General features: G+C 42.8%; 1 protein-coding gene and 1 pseudogene across 10 annotated transcripts in view; both read left to right on the top strand.

Annotated features, from left to right (window-relative positions):
• USP4 (ubiquitin specific peptidase 4) overlaps positions 1-15,156 on the top strand; it is a 49,390-nt gene that overhangs the window by 8,317 nt on the left and 25,917 nt on the right. For 7 of the 10 annotated variants that reach the window (XR_003796533.1, XR_003796534.1, XR_003796535.1 and 4 more), the window contains exons 5-6: positions 297-442; positions 573-634. Coding sequence is in view for 7 of the 10 variants with exons in the window: in XM_029241662.1 (XP_029097495.1) it covers positions 297-442; positions 573-634 (208 nt within the window). In the remaining 3 variants the exon portion in view is untranslated. Of the gene's footprint in view, positions 1-145; positions 469-572; positions 635-2,281; positions 4,270-15,156 lie in introns of those variants that run through there. The other 3 variants (XM_029241668.1, XM_029241667.1, XM_029241669.1) reach the window with 3 other exon arrangements.
• On the top strand, positions 723-2,286 carry LOC114907047 (annotated as a pseudogene).

Here is a 15,156-nt window from a genome sequence, read left to right as displayed (position 1 = left end):
CTTACCTCCAAAGGTAAGTTTTCTGACTTTTCCATGTTGCTTCTGTGCTAAAAATGGGGACCCACATCATTAAAGAATGGGAAGCATAGGGACAATTTTTGGTTGTATGAGTGTAAGAGGATGCCATGGAAGATGTTTGCCTTAGGAGTCACCAAGGGGCTAAGGTCGGTCGAAGTTTTGATCCAGAGCATCCAGTGACCATCTGAAAAGGACGGAGGATGAACATTAGCTTGCCATGGCTGTTGCTGGCCTTGCTTCTGGAGAAAGCCCTGAGTGATGTTTCTGCCTGTCCCCAGCAACCATTGAGAAGGAAATGCGGAAGTTGTTCAACATCCCTGCGGACCGTGAGACACGGCTGTGGAACAAATACATGAGCAACACCTACGAGCAGTTGAGCAAGCTAGACAACACTGTGCAGGATGCTGGGCTGTACCAGGGTCAGGTAGGAGGGCCCAAATCATGCCCCAGCAGACAGCTCTGCCCAGGGTGTGTGGACAGGTATCTTTTGGTTCTGAGCATGTCAACAGTGAGATGGTTTGCACATTCCTAATATGGTTTCCCCTTTCACTCAGGTGCTAGTAATTGAGCCCCAAAACGAAGATGGCACGTGGCCAAGGCAGACCCTGCAGTCAAAGTAAGTGGACTTTTTCTCCCTGCAGCTGGGAACATGGGTGTAAGAGAGACACTATTTCCTAAGGCAGTTACTTGTACTAAGAAAATAAAATTCTAGTCTCTATGATAGAGCCGGCCTGGGAGGCTGCAACGGCAGTGGCGGCTGTGACTGGGCTGGTTTAGATGAAGATGAAAATGCACATGTCTGGGAGGTTAATTGGGATGATGACAGTGTAGAGGATGACTTCTCCAATCAGTTACGAGCTGAACTAGAGAAACATGGTTATAAGATGGAGACATCATAGCATCCAGAAGTGCTGAAGCAACCTAAACTTGAACTGTTTACTAAATTCTAGAGCAGAGAACCCAGGATGGGACACTTAAAAAATGTTTATTTCATTACCTCCTTGGATTTATTTTTATTTTTGTAACACAAAAAAGTAAATGTTTTGATCTAAAAAAAAAAAGAAAAAATTCTAAATCAGATGAAAACATTTTCAATTATGTATCCAGAGTCTATAATCCTGGCTTTTGGTAAGCAGCATGCTGGGCAGCCATCTCAGGGGAAGCTGTCAGGTGTGTGAACAAGGCAGTGAGCCTCTGCTTGTTGAGAATGAAAGGAGAAGAGAAGAGGCCAGGATCTGCTCTGCCAAGAGGTGGCTTTGTCTCTGTCAAGGGCATTTATTTTCTCCACCTATAGTTAGAGGCTTTGATGGAAGAGAAGAGGGCTCAGGCATGGGGTCTTGCATGACTTAAAGGTAATAGTTTGATCCCATCCCACTCTTTACCCAGGGGCCTGTTTCTCATTGTTGTCCTCGTCATTCGCTGCGGGAATTACTCTGCTCCTTAACTGGGGCTCCAGGCAGCTCTGTCTCAGGAGATGTTCATGTGTGGTGTGAAGTTAATGCATGTTCTGAGAAGGGGACAGAAGTGTTGAATTTTTCTTATGGTATAAGATGGGGGAATTGTGTCTGTGTTCCAGTAGTTAATGGGGACAGTGTTGGTCTTTGCTTTCTTCCCTCAGGCCCTGGACAGTGACTGTTTTGTAGTAATGGGCTCTTAGCTCTTTTGAAAATTATGAAAGCTCTGAGCTCTCTCTCAAGAAACGTGCAGGAAGACGCAACATTTTGCCAATAATCTCAAGGGTTTTACAGACACCCTGAAGCCTAGCCATGGACTTCAGTTTAAGAAACTCTGGTCACCAGTTCTTGAGAAGATGACAAAATAGCTATGGTAGGCAGAATAATGATCATGTCCCTCCCCAGAGTCCATGTCCTAATCCCCAGAACCTGTAAACGTGTTAGGTTACATGGCAGAAGGGACTTTGCTGATGTGATTAAGGATCTTGAGATGGGGAGATTATCCTGGATTATCTGGGCAGGCCCAGTATAATCATGAGGGTCCTTAAAAATGAAAGAGGGAGACAGGAGAGTCAGATGTGAGGGCAGAAGCAGAGTCAGAGTGGTGAAGTGTGAGAAAGACTCAACTGGCCATGAGCCAGGGAAGGTGGGCAGCCTCTAGAAGTTCCTAGAGCCCCCACCAAGGAACACAGCTCAGCCCACACCTTGATTTAGCTCAGTGAGAAGAATTTTGGACTTTGGATCTCCAAAACCGTAAGATAATAACTTTGTGTTGTTTAAGCCACTAAGTTTGTGGTAATTTGTTACAGCAGCCATAGGAAACAAGTATACTAGCCCAGCCTGCTGACTCCCTTCTTGGAATGGAAATGCCACAGAACCAAGAGAAAATAACATAAAAACTGCGACAACCCCCTTGGGAGAAGGTGCTTGGATTCTAGTCTGTGAGGTAGGGTTGACAGCTTGGAGTGGAAGAGCCTGTGTGTACTGGCCAAGGGAGACTGTTTTCAGTTGTGCCTTTTTCTCTTCCTACTGATGCTTTTCCCCATCCCTTCCACGCCCTCAGGCCTAAGAGATTCCAGTGAAGGGAAACAGCTTTTGGAAAAGAGGAGTGCCTCATTGAAATGCCCTGAAGGTTTGAGTCTCCTGGTAGAGGGTGTCCAACGGTGAATGAGCTCAGAGCAGAAGTCCTAAGTCACATTCGCCTCCCTACTCCCTCAGTAGTGCCGGACACTCTTCTAGATGCCAAGGATACAGCAATAAACAAAACAAAGTTTCTATCCTCAAGGAGCAGAAAATAGATAAATTTAAAAAATACACGTCTGAAGATTTACAAGTACTGTGGGAAAAAATCAGGGAAGAAAATAAGCAAGTGCTAAGGCTTTGGGCATATTTAAACAGGCCGATGGGGAGGCCCCACTGAGGTACCATTTGAACATGGTCATGAAGGAGGCGAGGGAATCAGCGGTGAGTGTGGTGTGGAGAACAGCTTTGTGAGGCAGAGGTGACAGCAGATGGAGAAGTCCTGAGGCAGAGCAGGCCTGGTTGAAGGCCAGCAGGAGTTTGTTATGGCTGGTGCTTGGAGGGGTGACAGGAGGGCTGAGGGGATAAGGCCCAAGAGATGCTGCGGTGGTTGGCCTGTGATCCTTGTGAGACTCTAGCTTCCATCTTTGCCTTTCTGTGAGGTGGGGAGCTCATTTGAGGGGTATGGTGAGTGGGGAGCGGGGTGATCTCACCTGGTGAATGGCTCACAGGGAGCCACAACGAGAAGCTGACAAGTATAGTCAGAATTAAAGGAAAGTGACAAATTGACATGTTGTGCTAGTTGGAGCAGAATTCATATTCCCAGCTGCTTAGGAGGACGGAAGAAGCATAATGGAAATCCTAAAGAAAAAGAGCAAATGGATACATGAAAGAGGAACAAGGAAATACCTACGTGGAAACAGAGAATTCAGGGGCTGGGTTGAGTAGCAGAATGGATGTAGCTCAAGACTTGAGTGTAGAAGTCGGAAGGTCAGGTTGAAGAATTCTAGGGGATAAGGAGGTGGAAGATAATAGAAGAAAAGTGCTATGGAGGATGGGAGTAGAAATGTCAGTGTCCAGATAATAGGAATCTCAGAAGCAGAGAGGAAATGACGGACAGGGGAAGAAGATGTTAGAAGAAATAATGACCAAGAGTTTCTCAGAAATCATGAAAGAGGATACACCTTTTTTTTTTTTTTTTTTGCGATATGTGGGCCTCTCCTGTTGTGGAGCACAGGCTCCGGACGTGCAGGCTCAGCAGCCATGGCTCACGGGCCTAGCTACTCCGCGGCATGTGGGATCTTCCCGGACCGGGGCACGAACCCGTGTCCCCTGCATCGGCAGGCGGACTCTCAACCACTGTGCCACCGGGGAAGCCCGAGGATACATCTTAAATGTAAAGAATGCTAAACATGACAGAAAAAACAAAGCCCACACCAAGACACGTTAGATTGAAATTTAACAACAAAGATGTAGGGAAAACGTCAAATCTGTTTGAAAGAGAAAGTCACAGTGAGAAGCAGATTAATATCAAACTTCCCAAGAGCCACAATGGACCTAGGAGATACTTTTTCAGTATCAAAGTAAGAAAACTTTAAATATTTATTTAGGCTGTGCCAGGTCTTAGTTGTGACACATGGGATCTTTATTATTTATTTGTTTATTTAAATTTATTTATTTATTTTTGGCTGTGTTGGGTCTTCATTGCTGCATGCTAGTTGCAGCGACTGGAGGCTACTCTTCTTTGCTGTATGCGGGCTTCTCACTGCAGTGGCCTCTAGTTGCAGAGGACGGGCTCTAGGGTGCGCTGGGTCCAGTAGTTGTGGCGCACGGGCTCAGATGCTCCGTGGCATGTGGGATCTTCCCGGACCAGGGCTCAAACCCGTATCTCCTGCATTGGCAGGTGGATTCTTAACCAGTGTGCCACCAGGGAAGCCCAAACACATAGGATCTTTAGTTGCAGCACGTGGCTCTTAGTTGCGGCACGTGTGCGGGATCTAGTTCCCCAGCCAGGGATCAGACCCGGGTCCCCTGCATTGGGAGTGTGGAGTCTTGCTCAATGGACCACCAAGGAAGTCCCAAAGGAAGATAACTTTAAAACTAGAATTTTTTTTTTTTTTTTGCGGTACTCAGGCCTCTCACCGTTGTGGCCTCTCCTGTTGCGGAGCACAGGCTCTGGACGCGCAGGCTCAGCGGACATGGCTCACGGGCCCAGCCGCTCCGTGGCATGTGGGATCTTCCCGGACCGAGGCACGAACCCATGTCCCCTGCATCGGCAGGTGGACTCTCAACCACTGCACCACCAGGGAAGCCCAAAAACTAGAATTTTAAAACCTACTAAACTGTTATCTGAATGTAAAGATAATTTTCTCTGGCATAGATGACTTTAGAAAGTTTTCTACACAGAGCTCCTCTTTGAAAACCTCTTGGGGGAGGTAGTGTTAACGTCCAGGAGCAGGCAGTAAAATCCAGAAGGTGCAAGGGAGAGTATACAACTAGTGAAGTGTTCTGTTGACCAGAAATGCAAGGACTTTATGACTTTGGAGTAAGCAAAGATTCTTTACACAAGACACAGCACCACAAACCATAGAGGAGGACATGGATAGAGTGGATAACTTTTTTTTTTCTTAAGGTTTTTGGTTTTTTTAAATAAATTTATTTATTTTTATTTTTGGATGCATTGGGTCTTCGTTGCTGTGTGCGGGCTTCTCTCTAGTGGTGAGCGGGGACTACTCTTCGTTGTGGTGCGCAGGCTTCTCATTGCAGTGGCTTCTCTTGTTGCGGAGCAAGGGCTCTAGGCGCGAGGGCTGTAGTAGTTGTGGCACGTGGGCTCTAGAGCACAGGCTCAGTAGTTGTGGCTCACGGGCTTAGTTGCTCTGCGGCATGTGGGATCTTCCTGGACGAGGGCTCCGACCCGTGTACCCTGCATAGGCAGGTGGATTCTCAACCACTGCGCCACCAGGGAAGCCCGAGTGGATGACTTTTAAATTCAGGACTGTTCTAAAAGAGTGCAAAGGCAAGCCACAGAGTGAGAAAGCTATTTGCAATACGTATGTCTGACAGATTGTTTATATCCAGAATTTCAAAGAAACCCCTTAATGTCAGTAAGAAAAAGTCAGACACCCCTTCTAGAAAAAAGGGCGAGAAACCCTATAACAGTCACTTTAAGAAAGAGGCTACTGGACTTCCCTGGTGGCACAGTGGTTAAGAATCTGCCAGCCAATGCAGGGGACACGGGTTCGAGCCCTGGTCCGGGAAGATCCCACATGCTGCAGAGCAGCTGAGCCTGTGCGCCACAACTACTGAGCCTGCACTCTAGAGTGGCAAGCCACAACTACTGAGCCCTCATGCCATAACTACTGAAGCCTGTGCACCTAGAGCCCATGTTCTGCAAAAATAGAAGCCACCGCAATGAGAAGGCTGCACACTGCAACAAATGGTAGCCCCCACTCTCCGCAACTAGAGAAAGCCCACGTGCAGCAACGAAGACTGAACACAGCCAAAAATAAATAAAAAAAAAAAAGAGGCTACCTTGTGGCTAGCGACCATATGGAGAGGTGCTCAACCTCAGCAGTCATCCAGAAATGGCAAATTAAAACCATAATGAAATGCTTCTGCACATCCCCCAGAATGGTTACATGAAAAAGACAGATAGTGTCAAGTGTTGTAGAGGTGTTGGACCTTGCTGATGGGGCATATAAACTGGTATAGTGACTTTAGAAGGTTTAGCAACAAGTACTAAATGACAAATTGTGTGCATATTCTACAACCCAGCAATCCACTCTTAGGCATACAGAAATATATCTCACATTCACTTAAAGATACATTCAAAGATGTTCATGACAGCACAGCTTGTCATAGTCACAAACTGGAGCTAACCTAAATGTCCACCAAAAATAGAATGGTAGATAAATTGTGGTGTATGCATGCAATAGAATTCTCTCCAGCCACAGCAACATTGAGTCTCATAAACCATGTGAATGAGAAGCCAGACACAAAACGTGGCATACTGTTTGAGTCCCTTGATATAAAGCTTAAGAACCCACAAAACTGATCTATGGGTGTCAAGGTCATGATGGAGGTTAGCTTAGAGAAGAATCATGACTGCAGGGAGTGTGAGGAAGACACCTGGGGGGTGGTGCTGTCCTGTTTTTTGGTCTGAGGGTACTGGTTATATAGGGGTATTCGCTTGGTGAGAATGTCTTGATTTTTTTTTTTGGCTGTGCCATGCCTCTTTTGGGATTTTAGTTCCCCAGCCAGGGATTGAACCCAGGCCATGGCTATGAAATCGCCAAGTGCTAACCACTGGACCACCAGGGAATTCCCAGGAATGTCTTGATTTTTGTACTCTCATAATGTATATATTTCTCTATGTAATATACTTCAATAAAAAGTTTAAAAAAAGTTTAGTAATAGTAAGAAGAAAGGTTTAAGAAAGCAGCCTTTATCAGTAACAATCCAGAAGTAAATACTGGGTAATCCCAACATGGAAGACAGTTGAGGAGACAGGAAGCAGTAAAGAGAGATGAGAATGTCCTGAACTACTTTTGCAGGGAAATGTAGTTAATAAGTTGAAGTAATTGATGGGGAAAAATAAAAACAGTTATAGATCCTAGTAAGTTAGTGGAGTAACTACCAGAAATACAAAAGTAGAATTTACATCTTTTATATAATATGTTGTATTGATTAGGCAAGCTCTGGTAGCAATGAAGAAAGACCTGAAAGTTAGCATGTCGAGCAATGTAGATGGTTATATCTTTCCAAAAAGAATTTCTGAGGTGGGCAGTTCAATGCTGCTATTATTAGAAATCCAGCTGTTTTGTCATGTTGCTCTACTGTGCATGACTTCAACTTTAAAGGTGGTCAACTCAGGGTCCACGATGACTGCTGGAGATGGACCAATCATATCTGCATTCAAGTAGCTGAGGAGGAATCGGGAAGAAGGACATGCCCCTTCCTTTTTTTTTTTTTTTTTTTTTTTTGCGGTACGTGGGCCTCTCACTGCCGTGGCCTCTCCCGTTGCAGAGCACAGGCTCCGGACACGCAGGCTCAGCGGCCATGGCTCATGGGCCCAGCCGCTCCGCGGCATGTGGGATCTTCCCAGACTGGGGCATGAACCCGTGTCTCCTGCATCGGCAGGCGGACTCTCAACCACTGCGCCACCAGGGAAGCCCTGCCCCTTCCTTTTAAAGAAATTTCCCAGAAATCACATAGAAGATCTGCCTTTACATCTCTGGCCAATTATATGACCACACCTGGCTTCAAAGGAGGCTGGGAAATGCCTTTTAGCAGTTAGAAGGGCTCTAACTAAAACTTGGGATTTGTAAACTAAAGAAGAACAGAAGAATAGCCATGGGGAGGTGAAAGGGAAAAAAAAAACTTTCCTTTTTTAAAAAAAAATTTTTAATTTAATTAATTTTTTTATGTAGCAGGTTCTTATTAGTTATCTATTTTATACATATTAGTGTATACATGTCAGTCCCAATCTCCCAATTCATCCCACCCCCACCACCACCACCCCCGCCACTTTCCCCCCTTGGTGTTCATACGTTTGTTCTCTACATCTGTGTGTCTATTTCTGCCCTGCATACCAGTTCATCTATATCATTTTTCTAGTTTCCACATATATGCGTTAATATATGATACTTGTTTTTCTCTTTCTGACTTACTTCACTCTGTATGACAGTCTCTAGATCCATGCACGTCTCTATAAATGACCCAATTTTGTTCCTTTTTATGGCTGAGTAATATTCCATTGTATATATGTACCACGTCTTCTTTATCCATTCGTCTGTCGGTGGGCATTTAGGCTGCTTCCATGACCTGGGTATTGTAAATAGTGCTGCAGTGAACATTGGGGTGCATGTGTCTTACTTACTTACTTATTTATTTATTTTTATTTTTATTTTTGGCTGTGTTGGGTGTTTGTTGCTGCGCGCAGGCTTTTCTCTAGTTGTGGCGAGCAGGAGCTACTCTTCTTGCGGTGTGTGGGCTCCTCATTGGGTGGCTTCTCATTGCACGGCACAGGCTCTAGGCGCGCAGGCTTCAGTAGTTGTGGCACTCGGGCTCAGTAGTTGTGGCTTGCGGGCTCTAGAACGCAGGCTTAGTAGCTGTGGCGTGTGGGCTTAGTTGCTCTGTGGCATGTGGAATCTTCCCGGACCAGGGCTCGAACCTGTGTCCCTTGCATTGGCAGGTGGATTCTTAACCACTGCGCCACCAGGGAAGCCCATGGGTATGTCTTTTTAAATTGTGGCTTTCTCTGGGTATTTGCCCAGTAGTGGGATTGCTGGGTCATATGGTAATTCTATTTTTAGTTTTTTAAAGAACCTCCATACTGTTCTCCACAGGGGCTGTATCAATTTACATTCCCACCAACAGAGCAAGAGGGTTCACTTTTCTTCACACTCTCTCCAGCATTTGTTGTTGGTAGATTTTCTGATGATGCCCATTCTGACTTGTGTGAGGTGATACCTCATTGTAGTTTTGACTTGCATTTCTTTAATAATTAGTGATGTTGGGCAGCTTTTCATGAGCTTCTTGGCCATCTATAAGTCTTCTTTGGAGAAATGTCTATTTAGGTCTTCTGCCCATTTTTGGATTGGCTTGTTTGTTTTCTTAATGTTGAGCTGCATGAACTGTTATATATTTTGGAGATTAATCCTTTGTCGGTTGATTCATTTGCAAATATTTTCTCCCATTCTGAGGGTTGTCTTTTCGTCTTGTTTGTAGTTTCCTTTGCAAAAGCTTTTAAGTTTCATTAGGTCCCATTTGTTTATTTTTGTTTTTATTTCCATTACTCTAGGAGATGGATCAAAAAAGATCTTGCTGTGATTTATGTCAAAGAATGTTCTTCCTATGTTTTCCTCTAAGAGTTTTATAGTGTCCCGTCTTACATCTAGGTCTCTAATCCATTTTGAGTTTATTTTTGTGTATGGTGTTAGGGAGTGTTCTAATTTCATTCTTTTACATGTAGCTGTCCAGTTTTCCCAGCACCACTTATTGAAGAGACTGTCTTTTCTCCATTGTATATCCTTGCCTCCTTTGTCATAGATTAGTTGACCATAGGTGCGTGGGTTTATCTCTGGGCTTTCTATGCTGTTCCATTGATCTATATTTCCGTTTTTGTGCCAGTACCATATTGTCTTGATTACTGTAGCTTTGTAGTATCATCTGAAGTCAGGAAGTCTGATCCTTCAGCTCCGTTTTTTTCCCTCAAGACTGCTTTGGCTATTTGGGATCTTTTGTGTCTCCATACAAATTTTAATATTTTTTGTTCTAGTTCTGTAAAAAATGCCACTGGTAATTTGATAGGGATCACATTGAATCTGTAGATTGCTTTGGGTAATATAATCATTTTCATAATATTGATTCTTCCAGTCCAAGAATATGGTATATCTCTCCATCTGTTTGTGTCATCTTTGACTTCTTTCATCAGTGTCTTCTAGTTTTCTGAGTACAGGTCTTTTACCTCCTTAGGTAGGTTTATTTCTAGGTATTTTATTCTTTTTGTTGCAGTGGTGAATGGGATTGTTTCCTTAATTTCTCCTTCTGATCTTTCGTTGTTAGTGTATAGGAATGCAAGAGATTTCTGTGCATTAATTTTATATCCTGAAACTTTACCAAATTCATTGATTAGCTCTAGTATTTTTCTGGTGGCATCGTTAGGATTTTCTGTGTATAGTATCATGTCATCTGCAAACAGTGACAGTTTTACTTCTTCTTTTCCAGTTTGTATTCCTTTTCTTTTTCTTCTCTGATTGCTGTGGCTAGGACTTCCAGAACTATGTTGAATAATAGTGGTGAGAGTGGACATCCTTGTCTTGTTCCTGATCTTAGAGGAAATGCTTTCAGTTTTTTCACCATTGAGAATGATGTTTGCTGTGGGTTTGTTGTATATGGCCTTTATGATGTTGAGGTAGGTTCCCTCTGTGCCCACTTTCTGGAGAGTTTTTATCATAAATTGTTGTTGAATTTTGTCAAAATCTTTTTTCTGCATCTGTTGAGATGATTATATGGTTTTTATTCTTCAATTTGTTAATATGGTGTATCACATTGATTGATTTGTGTATACTGAAGAATGCTTGCATCCCTGGGATAAATCCCACTTGATCATGGTGTATGATCCTTTTTTTTTTTTTTTTTTGCGGTACACGGGCCTCTCACTGTTGTGGCCTCTCCCGTTGCGGAGCACAGGCTCCGGACGTGCAGGCTCAGTGGCCATGGCTCACGGGCCTAGCCGCTCCATGGCATGTGGGATCTTCCTGGACCGGGGCACGAACCCATGTCCCCTGCGTTGGCAGGCGGACTCTCAACCATTGTGCCACCAGGGAAGCCCTATGATCCTTTTAATGTGTTGTTGGATTCTGTTTGCTAATGTTTTGTTGAGGATTTTTGCATCTATATTCATCAGTGATACTGGTCTGTAATTTTCCTTTTTTTGTAGTATCTTTGTCTGGTTTTGGTATCAGGGTGATGGTGACCTCATAGAATGGGTTTGAGAGTGTTCCTTCCTCTGCAATTTTTTAGAAGTTTGGAAAGGATGGGTGTTAGCTCTTCTTTAAATGTTTGATAGAATTCACCTGTGAAGCCATCTGGTCCTGGACTTTTGTTTGTTGGAAGATTGTTAATCACAGTTTCAATTTCGTTACTTGTGATTGGTCTGTTCATATTTTCTATTTCTTCCTGGTTCAGTCTTGGAAGGTTATACCTTTCTAAGAATTTGTCCATTTCTTTCAGGTTGTCCATTTTATTGGCATGGAGTAGCTTGTAGTAGTCTCTTAGGATGCTTTGTATTTCTGCGGTGTCTGTTGTAACTTCTCCTTTTTCATTTCTAATTTTATTGATTTGAGTCCTCTCCCTCTTTTTCTTAATGAGTCTGGCTAAAGGTTTATCAGTTTTGTTTATCTTCTCAAAGAACCAGCTTTTAGTTTTATTGATCTTTGCTATTGTTTTCTTTGTTTCTATTTCATTTATTTCTGCTCTGATCTTTATGATTTCTTTCCTTCTACTAACTTTGGGTTTTGTTTGTTCTTCTTTCTCTAGTTCCTTTAGATGTAAGTTTAGACTGTTTATTTGGGATTTTTCTTGTTTCTTGAGGTAGGCTTGTATTGCTATAAACTTCCCTCTTAGAACTGCTTTTGCTGCATCCCATAGGTTTTGGATCGTCGTGTTTTCATTGTCATTTGTCTCTAGGTATTTTTTTATTTCCTCTTTGATTTCTTCAGTGATCTCTTGGTTATTTAGTAATGTATTGTTTAGCCTCCATGTCTTTGTGTTTTTTATGTTTTTATCCCTGTAATTTGTTTCTAAGCTCATAGCGGTGTGGTCGGAAAAGATGCTTGATATGATTTTAGTTTTCTTAAATTTACCAAGGCTTGATTTGTGACCCAGTATATGATCTATCCTGGAGAATGTTCTGTGCGCACTTGAGAAGAAAGTGTAGGACTTCCCTGGTGGCGCAGTGGTTAAGAATCTGCCTGCCAGTGCAGAGGACACTGGTTTGAGCTCTGGTCTGGGAAGATCCCACATGCTGCAGAGCAACTAAACCAGTGTACCACAGCTATTGAGCCTGTGCTCTAGAGCTTACGAGCCAGAGCTACTGAGCCCATGTGCCACAACTAATGAACATGCGCACCTGGAGCCCATACTCCGCAACAAGAGAACCCCCCACAATGAGAAGCCCCCGCTCACTGCAACTAGAGAAAGCCCATGCAGAGCAATGAAGAACCCAACACAGCTAAAAATAACTAAATAACTAAATAACTAAATAAATTTATTAAAAAAAAACGAAAAGTCTTAAATTTTAAAAAAAAGTGTAATCTGCTGTTTTTGGATGGAATATCCTATAAATATCAATTAAATCTATCTGGTCTATTGTGTCATTTAAAGCTTGTGTTTCCTTATTAATTTTATGTGTAGATGATCTGTTCATTGGTGTAAGTGAGGTGTTAAAGTCCCCCACTATTATTGTGTTACTGTTGATTTCATCTTTCATAGCTGTTAGCAGTTGCCTTATGTATTGAAGTGCTCCTATGTTGGGTGCATATATATTTATAATTGTTATATCTTCTTCTTGGATTGATCCCTTGATCATTATGTAGTGTTCTTCCTTGTCTCTTGTAACATTCTTTATTTTAAAGTCTATTTTATCTGATATGAGTATTGCTGCTCCAGCTTTCTTTTGATTTACATTTGCATGGAATATCTTTTTCCATCCCCTCGCTTTCAGTCTTTATGTGTCCCTAGGTCTGAAGTGGGTCCCTTGCAGACAGCATATATATGGGTCTTGTTTTTGTATCCATTCAGCAAGCCTGTGTCTTTTGGTTGTAGCATTTAATCCATTCACATTTAAGGTAATTATTGATATATATGCTCCTATTACCATTTTCTTTCTTTTTTTAAAAAAATGGTATTTTATTTATTTATTTAATTTAATTTTTGCTACTTTGGGTCTTCGTTGCGGCGCACGGGCTTTCTCTAGTTGCGGCAAGCGGGGACTACTCTTCGTTGCGAAGCATGGGCTCTAGGTGTGCGGGCTCAGTAGTTGTGGTTTGTGGGCTCAGTAGTTGTGGCTCACAGGCTCTGTAGTTGTGGCTCATGGGCTCAGTAGTTGTGGCTTGCGGGTTCTAGAGCACAGGCTCAGTAGTTGTGGCACACAGGCCCAGGTACTCCACAGCATGTGGGATCTTCCCGGACCAGGGCTCGAACCCGTGTCCCCTGCATTGGCAGGCGGATTCTTAACCACTGTGCCACCAGGGAAGCCCCTTACCATTTTCTTAATTGTTATGGGCTTATTTTTGTAGGTCCTTTTCTTCTCTTGTGTTTCCCACTTAGAGAAATTCCTTTATCATTTGTTGTAGAGCTGGTTTGGTGGTGCTGAATTCTCTTAGCTTTTGCTTGTCTGTAAAGCTTTTGATTTCTCCATCGAATCTGAATGAGATCCTTGCCGGGTGGAGTAATCGGTCGTAGGTTCTTCCCTTTCATCACTTTAAATATATCATGCCATTCCCTTCTGGCTTGTAGAGTTTCTGCTGAGAAATCAGCTGTTAACCTTATGGGAGTTCCCTTGTATGTTATTTGTCATTTTTCCCTTGTTGCTTTCAGTAATTTTTCTTTAATTTTTGTCAATTTGATTACTATGTGTCTTGGCGTGTTTCTCCTTGGGTTTATCCTGCCTGGGACTCTCTGCGCTTCCTGGACTTGGGTGGCTATTTCCTTTCCCATGTTAGGGAAGTTTTAGACTATAATCTCTTCAAATATTTTCTCTGGTCCTTTCTCTTTCTCTTCTCCTTCCTGGACCCCTATAATGCGAATGTTGTTGCATTTAATGTTGTCCTAGAGGTCTCTTAGGCTGTCTTCATTTCTTTTCATTCTTTTTTCTTTATTCTGTTCTGTGGCAGTGAATTCCACCATTCTGTCTTCCAGGTCACTTATCCGTTATTCTGCCTTAGTTATTCTGCTGTTGATTCCTTCTAGTGTATATTTCATTTCAGTTATTGTAATGTTCATCTCTGTTGGTTTGTTCATTAATCCTTTTAGATCTTTCTTAAACATTTCTTGCATCTTCTCGATCTTTGCCTCTGTTCTTTTTCCAAGGTTCTGGATCATCTTCACTATCATTATTCTGAATTCTTTTTCTGGAAAGTTGCCTAGCTCCACTTCATTTAGTTGTTTTTCTACGGTTTTATCTTGTTCCTTCATCTGGTACAGAGTCCTCTGGCTTTTCATTTTGTCTATCTGTGAATGTGGTTTTCCTTCTGTGCTACAACAAAGACCCAACACAGCCAAAAATAAAAGCAAATAAATCAAAAAATTAAAAATAAAATACATGAATAAAATAAAATAAAAAAGGGAAACTCAGGTGGAAGGCAAGAAGGAAGGGAAAAAACAACTGAAAAATATGGTTTTTAGAAAACAAGGGAGATTGAATTAAGTCCAGCTATAACAGTAATTAGAATAACTGTAGATGGGTTCAACTCGTTAAAAAGACAAGCTCTCTTGGGCTTCCCTGGTGGCGCAGTGGTTGAGAGTCCGCCTCCTGATGCAGGGGACACGGGTTCGTGCCCTGGTCCAGGAAGATCCCACATGCCGTGGAGCGGCTGGGCCCGTGAGCCATGGCCGCTGAGCCTGCACGTCCGGAGCCTGTGCTCCGCAACGGGAGAAGGCCACAACAGTGAGAGGCCCGTGTACCGCAAAAAAAAAAAAAAAAAAAGACAAGCTCTCAAATCAGACTTTTTTTTTTTCTTTTTAAACCAGACCTGTTCAGTAGTACGTTGTCTGTCAGAGACGACACAGGATAAAATTGAGGGAATGGGAAAGTACATCAAGTGAGTATGTCATCCAGGGAAAGACAATGATTGGCTTAATCCTTTTTTTTTTTAAATCCACTTGTAGAATCAATTTTACATATATCCTGACAGGAGAACAGCATAATGAAATTGTTTTCATTCAGCTCCTTTATTCACTAGTGAGAGCCACCTGGTAAACTCTGAGCATCTTCAGATGTTTTTTTCCTTCCTGTGGATTGCTCCAACCTCTGTGTTAGTGCTTCCAAGGTTCTGTATTGATCTGGCCCCATTTTTTCTGTTTCTCGAACTCTTTATTTTATTTTATAACTTTATTTATTTAATTTTGGCTTCGTTGGGTCTTCGTTGTTGCACACGGG

The sequence above is a fragment of the Monodon monoceros genome, unplaced genomic scaffold (genome assembly GCF_005190385.1).
Source record: "Monodon monoceros isolate NGI ecotype Baffin Bay Population unplaced genomic scaffold, NGI_Narwhal_1 Super_Scaffold_3, whole genome shotgun sequence".
Taxonomy (NCBI): Eukaryota; Metazoa; Chordata; class Mammalia; order Artiodactyla; family Monodontidae; genus Monodon; species Monodon monoceros.
Note: the sequence above shows the minus strand (reverse complement) of the source record. Positions and strands in the feature narration are given on the sequence as shown.